This window comes from Hordeum vulgare, chromosome 6H (assembly GCF_904849725.1).
Source record: "Hordeum vulgare subsp. vulgare chromosome 6H, MorexV3_pseudomolecules_assembly, whole genome shotgun sequence".
NCBI lineage: Eukaryota > Viridiplantae > Streptophyta > Magnoliopsida > Poales > Poaceae > Hordeum > Hordeum vulgare.
Genome location: NC_058523.1, coordinates 187,842,784 through 187,859,238, shown reverse-complemented (window position 1 = coordinate 187,859,238; position 16,455 = coordinate 187,842,784). Strand labels below are relative to the sequence as shown.

At 43.5% G+C, this 16,455-nt stretch overlaps 2 protein-coding genes across 3 annotated transcripts; both read right to left on the bottom strand.

The window, feature by feature from the left end:
• Positions 1–584: 584 nt before the first annotated feature.
• On the bottom strand, positions 585–5,354 carry LOC123403114 (DEAD-box ATP-dependent RNA helicase 41). 2 transcript variants are annotated; one of them, XM_045097079.1, is made up of 3 exons: positions 5,163–5,354; positions 3,620–3,729; positions 585–2,495 (listed from the first exon to the last, which is right to left on the bottom strand). In XM_045097079.1, the coding sequence occupies exons 2-3, from the start codon at positions 3,693–3,695 to the stop codon at positions 946–948; spliced, it is 1,626 nt and encodes a 541-aa protein (XP_044953014.1). In that variant the 5' UTR covers positions 3,696–3,729; positions 5,163–5,354; the 3' UTR covers positions 585–945. The 2 variants fall into 2 exon arrangements, with proteins under 2 accessions (XP_044953014.1, XP_044953015.1); XM_045097080.1 differs by lacking the exon at positions 5,163–5,354 and having other exon boundaries at positions 3,620–3,768.
• Positions 5,355–9,613: 4,259 nt separating this feature from the next.
• On the bottom strand, positions 9,614–13,545 carry LOC123402944 (histone deacetylase 6). Its single transcript, XM_045096914.1, has 6 exons — positions 12,947–13,545; positions 11,373–11,813; positions 11,095–11,237; positions 10,574–10,664; positions 10,345–10,479; positions 9,614–9,891 (listed from the first exon to the last, which is right to left on the bottom strand). The coding sequence occupies exons 1-6, from the start codon at positions 13,487–13,489 to the stop codon at positions 9,868–9,870; spliced, it is 1,377 nt and encodes a 458-aa protein (XP_044952849.1). The 5' UTR covers positions 13,490–13,545; the 3' UTR covers positions 9,614–9,867.
• Between the last annotated feature and the right edge of the window lie 2,910 nt (positions 13,546–16,455).

Below are 16,455 nucleotides of genomic sequence, written 5' to 3'. Positions count from 1 at the left end.
TTAGAAAAACAAAGTAAACAAAATAATGGATATTCTCAGTAAGGGTCTGAGTAAGATGTGAGAAAAATGTAGTATGAACATTTATTAGAACAGTTACTCCTAGTCAAATGGATAAATTTCAGGTTAAAACAGCATATTTGGTCAGCAACAAGCCATACACAGTATACAAACCATTTCATACCTTTGGCAAGGAACAAGGACAGTCACTAGAGTATAGGATCAAATCTGCCACTTTGAGTAGGTCTAAATAGCACAGAACAGTGGTCCCAGTATTGTGCTTAGCTATTAACAAAATGGACCATTGAATTGTGCGTTGATGCCTCACCTATCAACTATCCATAGTGGTATAGATTTACTACCCTCACTAGCGTTTGCCCTAAAAGAAAAGCTCACTACTCTTATGGAATTGTTCACAAGCAATATTAATCATTGAACCTCAAATCAAGATACTTATTTGAGTATTCACCATTCAGTGGTTTTCACAATTAAAATCCGACGCAGGCTTCGCTAATTCAGATAATCCAGAATCACAAAGAAAACAAACAAGAACCAGAAAGCCATCAGTGTAACACTGAACAAATGAATCAAGGAAAATACAAATCATACCATTATCTAGTCAACTGCACCATGTGTGTTTGACTAACATTTTGATGAAATTAACACATAAGGTAGCTTGTTTACATTTTCTGCATAAACTGATCCAGAAACATGCCCTGAAGAATCGACTTTAGACTCATTGGTAAAGCTGTCAAGGAAGTTGCCATATATGACTTCAGGAGTTACAAATTCCAATATCTGGCCTATCCACAGGAAGATGGATGCACGCATGCACTGTCTTCCTACAAAACTTCAACCTTAACTATCAAACAACAAAGCCATAATAACCGATAGCGCATACGGTTGTCATATTAAGATGATTGACCACCTCTCTGTTATGCATACTGGTCAAGAACGTGCCCGAGAACTCAGTTTTCTCTTCCTGTCAGTGCCAAGAGAAATACTGCTGGTGAATTTTGAATTAGAGAGTTCCCGAGGAATTGGAGCTCCGGCAGTCTTCAGAACCTGAGCAAGCTCTCCAAAAAGTTTCCTATCTTCCTCATTCACAAAGGCAATAGCCACGCCCTCCTTACCCATCCGAGACGCTCTTCCAACTTGGTGAATATATTCATCAATGGAATTTGGCATGTCAAACAAAATCACTTGATGTACTTTCAGAAGATCCATTCCACGTCCCAAGACCCCTGTACAAACAACAACAGATACTTCTCCTGTGAGAAACCGTCTCAATCTTTCTCTTCTCTCTTTCATTGTTTTCTCGGCATGAATAGAAATGACCTCCAACCCAGTAGCAGCAGTAACTGCTTCAGCCAAGAGATCGGCACCAACTCTGGAACTCACAAATACAACAGCAGGAGGTTTAAAGTGCTGCTTACTTTTTATTATCTCAAAAATCTTCTGCTTCTTCTGCTTAGACTCCACCCAAATTACCACTTGTCTAACTGATTTGTTTGGTTTACCTGGGCTCCCACAAGAAATATGTATCATATTGTTCGACAGTGAGTTTGACAATTTCTCAATTTCTGAATGTATTGTTGCTGAAAACATCATAACCTGTGGACATGAGAGTGCACGAAAGATCTGCATGGCCTGATCTCTGAATCCTCTCTCTAGCAAGCAGTCCACTTCATCCAAAACAAACACAGAAACATCTGTAAGGTCAACACTGTGTTTCATTAGAAGATCAATTAGTCTCCCTGGGGTGCCAACAATTAACTCGACACCATTTTCAATTCTATATATTTGCTGAGCCAAGGGATCTCCACCAATAACTAGAGCAGTTTTAAATGGTAAACCCTTTCCAAGCACTTTTGCTTGATCCTCCACCTGTAGGCATAGCTCCCTGGTTGGAGCAAGGACAATAGCCAAGGGCCCGTGCTTGCGTGCACATTGCTGCAGCTCTCTCCGTGAACAATGTGCAATTATAGGAACTAGAAAAGAAGCTGTTTTCCCTGAACCAGTATCTGCAGAGACAAGTAAGCTTCTATTACTTATTGATGCAGGGATGACTTGCATCTGCACCGGAGTAGGCATGGTATATCCTGCAGCCTCAAGATTGTGCACAAGCTTCTCAGGAAGACCACAGGAAGAGAAACACGTGATGGGATCAGGAACTGCCTCACCCTTGACACAAATGTCAAGTTTATTTCTCAGTGAAGCGATCTGGCTGGCATGCAAACTCGGTATATCGGGAAAATTATTGTCTCGGACACAGAAGCTCTCATCAGCAAAAGGAACTTTTACGCGTGCTGGTGCTTTTACTGGTATCTTTGTTTCAGAGGCAATTCTAGCAAGAAGAGCAGTCTTGCATTCCAAACTACAGATATCATCATCAGTCTGATCACATATATATTCCCCGTATCGACCACATATAGCACAGCGAGGCTCCCCGGGAAGAGCTTCTCTCTGCTCAAAGCATCTTTCCTTCACACGTAGATCTGTAAGAGTAACAAATATCATGAACAGGGTGTTTTGATTCCTTGACTGAATACATGGAGCAGAGAGAAGGCAGTCATCTACTATTACATCAGAGATGTGCACCGTGTTTTGATGCCTTGACCGAATACATGGAGCAGAGAGAAAGAAGGATCTATTAAACTCATAATTCATTAGGTCCTTGTTATCAATGCCAACTAGGTATCATAAGTAAATGGATCCTGGTTGTTCAATACTTTGATAACCAAGGTTATTTTTTGCTAAAGAGAAATGATCACTATGAGTCAGATTCAATAAAATTGGATCCATTCCAAAGAGCGAGAATTAAGATTCTTGATCCCTCTCAATTTATCTTTCAATTCGAGGATCCAGAGAGGTGTTTTCATAGTTATCTCTGAATATTTGCCATCTCAGAATATTTTCGATTTCATTTTTCTATGACTTATCTTTCTATATGGAAATTGGTTATTTATGATGTACGATGATCCCTGTTAAGCATCCATGACTGAATAGTTAAAGTGCCCCACTCATAATTGGTAAATTTGCGGGTTCAAATCCTCCTGGATGCACACGAATGGGAACGTTCCGTAAATCTATTGGATCTGGCTCTCTATCCATGGAATCTCATCCATCATCCATACATAACTAATTGGTATGGTATAACATAAGAATAATAAGAACTCAAATTCTTATCGATACTGGAACTCAGAGCATAGGAGGGAAAGTCGATTTATGGATGGAATCAAATACGCGGTAGGATGGAAAAGGGTCCCAAGTCCCAAGGTATACAAAGGTGCAAGGTGCAAGATGATCGAGAAAAGGCTGGTATTATGTTTGCAAGATAACAGGAGAGCAAAACTATAACATGGGAAAACAAAATGTTCATCAGCTAATAAGGTAGAATGCCATAACTGATGTCAGACAGACAAAAAATATATTTTATTATTAGACTCACGAACTTCTGTGTACTATGGAGATATAAAGTCTGCAAAATAAATATATTTTTCCATTGAAGATCTGGATTTCCAATTTACTGCTTTCTTTGGCTCTATTTTGGATCAGAACAAACATGCATCCAATTATTCTGCTTTGCAGATATGTGCTCTTACAAATTTGACGCACGTACCTTCCACTTGCAGCTCGTTCCTATCATCAGATGGAGCGACCAAATTATCAGCTGAATCTTTCTCCCCTTGTCCCATTTAACTGAGGTGGGAAATAGGTATCGTAAATAAGCTGCACACAAGAGAAGGAGAAAGAAAATTAGGGCACAGTTCTTTACGCTGGAGTTTTTCCAGAAACGGCTTAAGCTTAGCTACCCCACAGATTCAGTGATGGAAAAAAGACACTGACGGAAAAGGGTTTCCCCCCGCTTTGTATTACAAAGCAACCAGCCAAAACATCCAACGATAGGTGCAACACAGTCACGCCCAAAAGAAATGAAAAATAAATACAAAAGAAACAAATGCCGACATCGGCGGATCGACAAAAACGCAAAAGACTCGCGACCGCTGCGCCCACCAAGGATCTCCCACCAAGCTCCAGAACTCCAAAGCGCCGGTACCCATCAACACCTCCAAGAAGGAATGCGACGATGAAGACGCTGCTACCAAGGGTTTCCCCCGGTACGCGACGAGGCGCGAGGAAGGGTAGCCCCGACGCCCTCCAGGAAGGTTCAGCGACACCCAAAGGCGTCACCGCGTCAGTGTCGGCTGGGCTGACAGGGGTTTCCCCTGATCCCAACCTGCAACTCGGGCACTCCGGAGCCTGCCACCAAACCGACCTTCACCCAGCACCAACACGGTCTTGAAGCCCCCGTGCCGTCTCACCACGGCACCGTAAGGAGAGACCTGCACAGCGACGAAAAGGAGCCGGGACTAAGAGCAGAAGCACCGTCGGCACGCGGGAGGGCTCAACCTCCACCGTCAATGACGGTAGCCGACTGGACGAATAGCAGGAGCATACCAGGCCTGTGGGCCCATAGGCCCGGCCGGGACCCTCGCCCGTAAAGCTCCCACCATCGCGCTGCAACAGGCACACCGTCAGCGACGCCGCCCCCCGTCCAAGCTGCTCCTCCTCACCACCGCGCAGAGAAACTGCAGTCCGGTTCATTTCGGCTTATGTCCCCTCCGCGTACTTTATTTGTGAGTTCTCGGATGAAAAGTGTAATTCCAGATGCCCTTGGACTGTAGTTGTCTAATGTTTAACTTCTTTGTAATCTCTTGCTATGTTTATCGTAGATGTGAACAACAAAACACCTTACGGACACCATAATACTAAATATCAGAATAAAAATATGGTGTCATTGGTAGTTGAGAACAAGTCAAATGAAATAAAATAAAGGTCGTCAAGGCATTACAGGGTTATCTCCACAACAAATCCAGTCACAATAAAAACTAATCATCAAGGTACCACACCCACAGCAATAGCATCACATATTGTGCCGATATTACCATTGTTACGGGCAGTGGCGGGTCTAGGATTTTGAACAGGGTGGTCCACCGCTAAAGGAAACTGACAGCAAGTATGTCATGCCAACGGGGATTGGGCACGGACAACGAATATGCCATACACAGGGGCAATGTATTCTCGATAAATATAATTATAAAAAACAACAAACCCTAATGAGTAATGATGAAATTGTGGGATGGGGATTGGGCAGTGCGTACTGAAGACAACGGGCTGGGCGCTGGCTGCTGCACGCCTGCACACTGCCACCGGCCGCCGGGCAGGACTGCTGGCTGCTGTCGCCTGGCGAGTGCGGACTGAGCGGCTAAGCTAGCCTGCACGGAGGTGCCGCTGTTTGCCGGACGGGGCTGGGCAGGGCAGGGCAGGGCGGGGCCGACTGGCCGCAGGCGGCTCCTGGCCTTCTGGGCGTACGGCAACGGCGAGTGGCCGTCGAGGCAGGCGGCTGGCGGCTGGCGGCGAGCAATAACGGAGAGAGGGGGGAATCGCGTTTTTTTCTTTCTGATGATGATGATGAGGGGCAGCCGCAGCGGGCAGCGGGCTAATCAGGCCGTGCCGTGCTGAGAGTGGCGGCCCAGACACGGCCAAAGTCGGGTTGCGTGCCTGGCACGGCCCGGTTAGCCCGTGCCAGGCCTGGTCCGTGGTGTGTCTGGCCTGTGCGCTTCTGGACCAGCCCGAATATCCCGGTATAACACACGAAATCACTATTTAGCGAGTACACTTTTCAAGGATTACTCCTATTTTTTTATATTACGACAAGCGACGTATTACATGAGTGTCATTTATCGTAACCTGAAAGTTTTTTTTTCATAGATCCGTATTTTTAAAATGTTTTATCTCTTGAATTATTTTCGTCGTTGGGTTTATCACGTCGAGATCTTCAAAATAGATTCCATGTTGATAGGTTTTGACAAACTTATTTTTCATGAAAAAATCGGCATTTTTTTCTTTTCTGAAAGGCACGGCCGTGCCTCTCGCAGGAGCGAAATCGTGCCTCTAGCGGCAACAAAACCATGCCTCACACGAAAAAAGGAGAGAGAGCAGAAAACACATTTTTTCCCTTTCCGAGAGGCACGATGGTGTCTCTCGCGATAGCAAAATCGTGTCTCTCGCGTAAGCAAAACCGTGCCTCTTACGAAAAAAGAAAGAGGAGAGAAAACGCGTTTTTTCATTTCCAAGAGCACTGCCTCTCACGATAGAAAATCGTGCCTCTCGCGAAAAAAGAGGGCAGAAAACGCGTTTTTTTTCTTTTCGAGAGGCACGGTCATGCCTTTTGCGATAGCAAAACTGTGCCTCTCGCAGAAGCAAAAACCGTGTCTCTCATAAAAAAACAGAAAACGTGTTTCTTTCTTTCCAAGAGGCACGGCCGTGCCTCTCGTACGAGCGAAATCGTGCCTCTAGCGGAAGCAAAACCATGCCTCTCACTAAAAAAGGAGAGAGAGCAGAAAACATTTTTTTTCCTTTTCGAGAGGCACGATCGTGTCTCTCGCGATAGCAAAATCGTGTCTCTTGCATAAGCAAAACCGTGCCTCTCACGAAAAAAGAGAGAGGACAGAAAACGCGTTCTTTCATTTCCAAGAGCAGTGCCTCTCACGATAGAAAACCGTGCCTCTCGCGAAAAAAAGAGAGCAGAAAACGCGTTTTTTTCTTTTAGAGAGGCACGGTCATGCCTTTTGCGATAGCAAAACTGTGCCTCTCGCAGAAGCAAACCCGTGTCTCTCACGAAAAAAACAGAAAACGCGTTTCTTTCTTTCCAAGAGGCATGGCCGTGCCTCTTGCAGGAGCGAAATCGTGCCTCTAGCGGAAGCAAAATCATGTCTCTCACGAAAAAAAGGAGAGAGAGGAGAAAACACATTTTTTTCCTTTCCGAGAGGTACGGGTCTCTCGCGTAAGCAAAACCGTGCTTCTAAAGGAAAACGAGAGAGGACAGAAAACGCGTTTTTTCATTTCCAAGAGCAGTGCCTCTCACGATAGAAAACCGTGCCTCTCGCGAAAAAAAGAGAGCAGAAAACGCGTTTTTTTCTTTTTGAGAGGCACGGTCATGCCTTTTGTGATAGCAAAATTGTGCCTCTCGCAGAAGCAAAACCGTGTCTCTCACGAAAAAAAAACAGAAAACGCATTTCTTTCTTTCCAAGAGGCACGGCCGTGCCTCTCGCAGGAGCGAAATCGTGCCTCTAGCGAAAGCAAAACCATGCCTCTCACGAAAAAAGGAGAGAGAGCAGAAAACATTTTTTTTCCTTTCCGAGAGGCACGATCGTGTCTCTCGCGATAGCAAAATCGTGTCTCTCGCGTAAGCAAAACCGTGCCTCTCACGAAAAAAGAGAGAGGACAGAAAACGCGTTTTTTCATTTTCAAGAGCAGTGCCTCTCATGATAGAAAACCGTGCCTCTCGCGAAAAAAGAGAGCAGAAAACGCGTTTTCTTTTCTTTTCGAGAGGCACGGTCATGCCTTTTGCGATAGCAAAACTGTGCCTCTCGCAGAAGCAAAACCGTATCTCTCACGAAAAAAAAAACAGAAAATGCGTTTCTTTCTGTCCAAGAGGCACGACCGTGCCTCTCACAGGAACGAAATCGTGCCTCTAGCGGAAGCAAAACCATGCCTCTCACGGAAAAAGGAGAGAGAGCAGAAAACACATTTTTTTCCTTTCCGAGAGGCACGATCGTGTCTCTCGCGTAAGCAAAACCGTGCCTCTCACGGAAAAAGAGAGAGGACAGAAAACGCGTTTTTTCATTTTCAAGAGCAGTGCCTCTCGCGAAAAAAAGAGAGCAGAAAACGCGTTTTTTTCTTTTCGAGAGGCACGGTCATGCCTTTTGCGATAGCAAAACTGTGCCTCTCGCAGAAGCAAAATTGTGTCTCTCACGAAAAAACAGAAAACGCGTTTCTTTCTTTCCAAGAGGCACGGCCGTGCCTCTCACTGGAAAAAAGAAAACAGAAAACGCATTTTTTTCTTTTTCCGAAAGGCACGTCCGGGCGAAAAAAAAGGAAAAACTATTGTAAAAAGTCAAAAATACGTGGAAAAAAAACAGAATACGAAAGGAACGCAGAGCATGACACATAACGGCGGCTGAGAACGCGCCAAGTGGCGGCACGCGGGAGCGATCGCTGGAAGACACCGCAAGGCTATTGGAGATGAACAAAGCTCGTGGCTTCCCAGGTATGCTTGGCTCAATAGATTGCATGCATTGGAGTTGGAAGAATTGTCCTAAGGCATGGCATGGGCAATTCCACAGCCGAAAAAAGGATTCCACTATAATCCTTGAAGCGGTGGCCGATCAAGAGACTTGGATTGGCATGCTTTTTTTTTTGAATGCCTAGATCTTTGAATGACATCAACGTTGTCAACAGGTCACCACTGATGAATAAGATTGCAAATGAGGAACTGTCACCGATGCAGTTTGTAGTAAATGGTTGTACATACAACTATGGCTACTATCTTGCGGACGACATCTAGCCAAAGTGACAAACATTTGTGAAGTCGTTGAAAAAACCGGAAGGTAAGAAAAAACAGAGGAAGGCTAGAAAAGATGTGGAGAGAGCTTTGCGGATTTTGCAAGCCCAATCTGCTATTGTGAGAGGACCGGCTAAATTTCGGGATCAAAAGATGCTTTGGTACATCAGGTATGCTTGTGTGATCATGCACAACATGATCATCGAGAATGAGCGTGGCCAAGATTTAGACTATTCTCGGTATAAACTCTTGGCACACGAGTGCGGCGGAGGGTTGAAAGGATGTCCTGTTTTGTTGCCTCTTATAATGTCATTCGACGTCCCAAAACGCATGTTGATCTTCAGAACGATCTCATCGAGGAATGATGAACATGGAATGGCCGATAAAGAGCATCATGATTTGTGCATTTGATGTTATATTGTTAAACTATTTGTTGTATTTGAACGATAAACTATTTGTGCATTTGATGTTATATTGTTGAACTATTTGTTGTATTTGAACGATAAACTATTTGTGCATTTGCTGTTATATTGTTGAACTATTTGTTGTATTTGAACGATAAACTATTTGTTTGAGTTGTAACGAAATTGAATTATTTATGTTCATTTATTTTGTTGTGTTTGATATTTTGCATAGTTTTGAGTGCATATTACATTATCTGCTCAAGAGAGCACCATGATTTGTGCATTTGATGTTATATTGTTGAACTATTTGTTGTATTTGAACGATAAACTATTTGTGCATTTGATGTTATATTGTTGAACTATTTGTTGTATTTGAACGATAAACTATTTGTTTGAATTGTAACGAAATTGAACTATTTATGTTCATTTATTTTGTTTGTGTTTGATTTTTTGCATAGTTTTGAGCGCATATTACATTGCCTGCTCGAGCTAGGCGCACGCGCTACATTTTACAACGACTGCTGAAGCTAGCAATGGCCACCGCGCCAAAACAGATGAAGGGCACGCCGCAAACTCAATTTTAGCGCACCGCACGTTGGGCGGTTGTTGGAGATGATCTAAATGTGTTCCTTTGCTGGTCGTTGTCTATTCTCTTATTGCAGAATGTGTCTTTCAATTGCTTTGACTCGATGGGGGTGCTGGTTTCCCGGTTCATTTATCAGCGTCAGTGATGTAATCAGGCATTGCTTGGACCAAGCAAAAAGAATCATGAGACTCATGCTACCCCAGGCCAGAGTACAGATTAAACGAAATGGAGGAATACAGATCCATACGAATGCACAAATAGTTCCAGCATTAACATGTCAATGTGCCGAATGAAAGCGGAAACATTAGGGGTGCCCAAAACATTATCTGTTTTACAACATGGGTTTCCCAAAATGATCGGGTGAGGGTACAGAGATTAGTATCTTCAAACACCTTCACCGCTCTTCAGCATTGCATGTCAAGAAACCAGGAGCAAACAGTGACTTGGGGGGGGGGGGGGGGGGGGGCATTCTACAAATCATCATTTGATGCATCCTGCAAGAACAGCATTGAACTTTTTGGTCAAGTTAAACTTAATTTCCAAATCAAAATAGTTGAGAGTTTCACATCATTGAAAGAGGACAAACAGTCACCACTAGTATAGTACTCCTTCCGTTCACAAATATAAGATGTTTTGGATGTTTCAATATGGACATACGGACTGAAATGAGTGAACAAAGACGCTAAAATGTGTCTATATACATCTGATTCACAAAAAGGTTAATAGAACATCTTATGCTCCCTCCGTCCTGAATTACTTGTCTTAGATTTGTCTAAATACGGATGTATCTAGGCGTCTAGATACAAATGCATACACCTTTTAGTGTTAGATACATCCGTATCTTGACAAATCTAAGACGAGTAATTTGAGACAGAGGTAATATTTGTGAACGGAGGGAGTAGTAGGCAAGATGGATGGCATAAATGCTTCGGCACAGAAGGGCTAACCTTCATGATAGAGTTGGCAGATAAGTTGTTATCCTCGATTTTCATGTTGTCAGGATCTTCTGTGTCAGAATCATAAGCTCCTCCACTCCATAATCTGCTGCGCTGAGCTGGTCTCTTGTCCATATCTTCCTCCTTCTGTACAAGGAAATCATCAAATAAATACACTGCATGACAAAGCAAGACAGTGTGAATCAGAAGGAGGAATTAATAACAACGGAACGCGAGCAACCTCTTCTGGACCTTCAGGATCTGATGGTCTTTCATGGAATTGAGCGTTTGGGACATTTTCTAATTTTGAAAGATGATCCAATATCATGTTCCTGCAGATTCCCGCACAAAAATTAGCCATACCACATGAGAAGGTTATCCTTCACAGCTAGAAACATGCATAGCAAAAAGTGAGCAAATGTACCCTAGCCATGAAATGCAAGGAGTGGAAATCTTGTTACGAAATTATACAATATTGAGAATTAGAATTACAAGAGCCCAGGAAGAAACCAAGGAAAAAAAGGAAACCAAATCGTGCATGGAAGAACGAAAATAATTATAACTGAGAAATTCAACCATTTTATAGCAATAGTGAATTCAGTGTGCTGCTGAACAATACATTTTTAGAGGACAAACATACTGAATTACAATTAACTACTTAAAATCCAGCATAGATCATCATTGGCAGTAGCCTGCATAAAATATTCTAGAACAACTTCCAGCAAAAGAATGTGAACACAATTATAGATAGAGTTTACTTACTTTATATTCTCCAAGTCTTTTGTAGTATTCAGATTTTCCACAATTCTTGGTTGAATATGAAGATTATAGTCAGGGCCAAAGTACTCGTAGTAGTCATTATAAGGCAACTTGTTATCAGGTTCAACGCCAACAGCAACTGCAGTCTGCATTGCAATTAACCCAAATTCTATCAGTTCTAATAACTACTACCTCCGTCCCAAAGTGTAAGATCATTTTTGACAGTATCATCCAACAACTTGACTGTAGAGAGAGAGGGAGAGTGAGAGAGAGATGTGAACCTCATAGCACCAACAGCGAGCAACATTTCTGATTGTGTAACCTCCACCTCCCAAAACCATCATAGGAACATTGAATGACCTGAGAAAACGGAGGCAGTCTGCATGGCCTTTCACAGACAGATTGAAGCAGCCTAACCTATCTCCAGCCAAAGAGTCGGCCCCACACTGGAGAACAACTACCTCTGGCTGATAAACATCCATTACTCTTTTAATGATGCATTGAAACAGATCACGGAAGGTGTCATCATCAATGCCATCACTCAAGGGGACATTTACAGCATAATGTTTCCCTTCACCCGCTCCAACATCAGTTATATGCCCAGTTCCAGGAAAGAAGTCTCCATACTTGTGGAAAGAAACCGTCATGACTCTGTTTGTAGTGAAGAAGGCCTCCTCCACACCATCTCCGTGGTGGACATCAATGTCTATATATAGCACACGCTGGAACAGACAAAAAAAGTTAGCCATAAGAAACTAAGATGAGCACAGTAAAACTCAGCAGGAACGTTATTTGATTGCACCGCAGCAGCTCAGTGCACTTTCAAAAGGCAAAGACAAATGCTGGCATAGTGGCATATCCTACACACTGCTAAGAAACTTAAACATGAACAGTAATGCTTGATAAGTTTAGAATACATATACCTTGCTTTATTAAACATGAGAGAACCTAACTGTTGATTTGAAAACGAAAGGGGTGATAATATTTCAGGAGATCATTTCCAGACAGATAATGGTAAGGTGGATGCCTGTCACACGAGCAGCAAACTGGACAAACACAGAGCAACTTGCTTACAAAGCTCCAAAACTAGTCAACAGCAGACTCGCAGAGTCTAAAATGATCAAACCTCGTTATGTACAGAGACACATGCCTAACAAATATTCTTGCCAGCAGAACCCAAAGCCTAACATATTTCATGCATATTTACACGTACAAAAACAACTATATCAATCAACGATATCCCAACTATATCAATCAACGCTATCGCCACAGAAATAAACATGCAAACTGATAGAATATTAGACTAGAATCATCATTTCTCACATCAATGAGCTAATGCTGTCTGAAATCGACATATCAGCTAATAGAAAAAACTATGAGCAGCAATATTACTACATTATACACTTGATGAATATCGCCACTTGTTCAAATTAGCTGCAAATCACAAGGAAGATGGATCCACAGCTTTGCATCCACATTCCTGATGATTTATAGCCATATAAAGATAAACACAGAGAACCACCTCCCAGTACTTCACAACAGTGGCTATATTAGCGATGAGAAACACCAGAGGATCTATCTACACACAAAAAGAAAACGAGAGGATCTACAACCCTCTTGCATTCGAAGCATTGGAAACCGTAAAGACCTAGCACCCTCCAATCAGGCACCAAAACAGTCTCCCGAACTTCAATGCCACCAAACAATCACATCCTTCGCAATATGCATCTGAATCTAAACCCTAAGAACCAGTTACACAACCTATGAGCTTATCCATCCGAACAAATCAGGTGTGAAGGCGAACAAGGCTAAAAGTACGAATACCCCCTCACAAAGAACAGTAAGAGAAAGGTACCCTGTGGAACTTGAGAAGCTCGAGAATGGCGAGGACGATGTCATTGACATAGCAGAACCCAGAGGCCTCGCCCTTCTTGGCGTGGTGGAGCCCGCCGGCCCAGTTCACGGTGATGTCGGCGTCACCACGGTTGAGCTTGACGGCGGCGCCGATGCTGCCACCGGCGGAGGCCTGGCAGAAGGGGAAGAGTCCGTCAAAGACGGGGCAGTCCTCCCCGACGTTGAAGCGCTTGACGGCGCGGGGGTCGAGGATGGTCGGGTTGCCGGTCGCGGAGGCAAGGAAGGAGACATATTCATCGGAGTGGAAGCGGCTGATGTCGGCTTCCGAGGCAGGGAAGGGGCGCGAGAGCTCGAGCAGGCGGTGCAGACCATAGTGGATAACCAGCGAGTGCGCCATGCGGATGCGGTGGGGCTTCATCGGGTGGCCCTGCCCGTAGTAGTAGTCGCCGATCGTGGGCTCGTAGAAGTAGCTCACACGACGGCGGCGGCCGTCCTCGCCGCCTGCCGGAGACGGCAGCGACGCTCCCTCGCCGGACGCCGCCATTTCGGGGAATTTCTTCTCTCTTCGAGGGTTATGCTTTTTTTTAGGCTTGAGGGGTCGAGGGTTATGCCTATGAGTAACTTGCAAATATTCATACGAGGCCCACTAGGAATAAGGGCAACGCGGAGGCCCAAACCTCTCTTAAGCAAGATCATCTCCAACAAGTCTAGTAATTCCACTGTGCACGATACCGATTGTTGATTTCTGGGCATGATCGCACGAAAAAACTGGCCACTTCTCGGTCAGTTCAGCTTACAAAATGTGATCAATACCAAGAAGAATGGGGCGAATGGAAATGTTGGTTCAGCTGGGGCTTAAGGACCCCAGAAGGTAAAGCATGGACATCTCTGTGGCATATTAAGGTCCCTTCGAAGATCAAGGTTTTCCTGTGAAGGTTGGCTAGGAATTCGATGCCATCAATGGATGTGCTACACCATCGCCATATGACGACGACACGCCTTTATGCTCTTTGTGGTCAGAATCATTTCTGGAGACATGCATTTATGGAATGCACCATGTCGAGGTGTATTTGGGCTCTTTCTGAAAAAATGTTGGTTGAGAAGATCAGTCAGAACAATGAACCCAATGCGAAGAACTGGATCTTTGTTACGTACGATTAATTAATACAAAAATAGTATACTCTACTGGTGGTCACTTTGTGGGCAATTTAGAGGGCTAGAAGGAAGGCGATTTACGAAGACATCTTTCAAAGCCCCCAATCGGTAAATGAATTCATAATCTCATACATCAATGACCTCTCTTTGATAGAGAGCAGGGGGTCTTCATCGCATTCACATTCTATACAGCGGACGGGGGGATGGAATTGCCCTACACTCAAAGCTCTCGCGATCCGAGAGGCTTTTGCCCTAGCAAATGATTTATACATTCAGCGTATACATATTGCTTCGGATTGCAAGGTGGTGATTGATGATATCAAGGACAAGTAGCCTACAACATACGATGCTATTTTACATGAAATCTTAGAACACAAATCGCTTTTCATTCATGCAATGTTGTGCATGAATATAGAAGCTCGAATGTTGAGGCTCACAATCTAGCGAAATATATTTTAAGGTTAGGGGAAGGCCGACATGTATGGCTAGGCATCTCGGGAGATTTATCATTTGTACCTTTGAACATCTATTAATAAAGTTTCGCGAGATTGTCTCAAAAAAAATCTCCAACAAGTGATAATTCTCAAAACAAAAAAAAATCTCAAAACAAAAAAAAGGAGAGAGAAGATTTTCATCTATGGTTTATTTATTTATTTTTTAATACAGTACACACACAAGCATTCATATACACGTGCATACACTCATCCCTATAAACACACACACGCACACTCTACCCTTATGAGCACCTGAGAGACTGAGCCGACATATCATCTTGAGATTTATGGAGTCACCGTAGGCGCCTCGTCGTCGATGGGAACGTCTTCCATTGAATGTGCATCACCGGAAATTCTGAAATAAGTTTAGGAGCAAAGCAAGCATGAGTACTTGAACCCCTGGTGGGCTTGGGATACTATTGTCATTTTAACCATCAAACCACATGTTGGTTCGCTCATCTGTCGTTGATTTAACCAATGTTCAAGATATCCCCCGATATGTCGATAAATCTACCAATTTATCGCTTACCGGTGTCCGGCCGATAAGATCAATTGGCCAATAAAATTGGTTGATATGCCGATAAACTAGTAGATTTACCCCTTATCATGGGTCGCCCGATAAGATCCCGGTAAGAGATATCCCCAACATCGGGTTTAACAAGGGGTGTAAATAAAAATCCCCTCCTTGACCACCGCTTTTCTCTTCAATATTGATAAATGTTGAAACCAAACATGGCATGATAAAACTTACGAAATCGGAACATGTCCAATCAAACAACATATGAAATTCAAATTCAAATTCAAACTACAAGATGCATGACAAACTCATACAAAGGTGCATATTACACAACGCTTCAAATACCACATTGCCTCAATCACTTCTATCCTTTTCATGGCTTGCTTCCACTCTATTACCATTGTTGCCATCTGAAAGGACGTGGATGTCTCCTAGAGGGGGGTGAATATGCGCTTTAAAACAATTATGGTTTAGGTTTGAACAAATTCGGAATAAAACTAACGTTTAATTTGTCAAGCACAAAACCTAAAACAACTAGGTTCACCTATGTGCACCAACAACTTATGCTAAGCAGGATAAACAACTAAGTGATAGCAAGATATATAACAAGAAACAATATGGCTATCACAGAGTAAAGTACATAAGTAAAGAGCTTGGGTAAGAGATAACCAAGGCACGTGGAGACGACGATGTATCCCGAAGTTCACACCCTTGCAGATGCTAATCTTCGTTTGGAGCGGTGTGGAGGCACAATGCTCCCCAAGAAGCCACTAAGGCCACAGTAATTTCCTCACACCCTCGCACAATGCAAGATGTCATGATTCCACTAAGGGACCCTTGAGGGTGGTCACCGAACCCGTACAAACAAGGTTGGGGCAATCTCCACAACTTAATTGGAGGCTCACAACAACACCACGAAGCTTCACCACGATGGAATATGGCTTTGAGGTAACCTCAAATGCTCAGGGCAATCTCCACAACCTAATTGGAGACCCCGAAGCTTGTCCGAAGCTTCACACAATAATGATTGAGCTTCGAGGCACGACCAAGCTTCTAGGATGCCAAGGCATCCATGAAGAACAATCTCTAGGGTACCAAGTGTTGGAAATATGCCCTAGAGACAATAATAAAATGGTTATTATCATATTTCCTTGTTCATGGTAACCGTCTATTGTTCATGCTATAATTGTATTAACAGGAAACAGTGTTACATGTGTGAATAAATAGATCACAATGTGTCCCTAGCAAGCCTCTAGTTGGCTAGCTCGTTAGTCAATAGATGATCATGGTTTCCTGATCATGGGCATTAGATGTCATTGATAACGGGATCACATCATTGGGAGA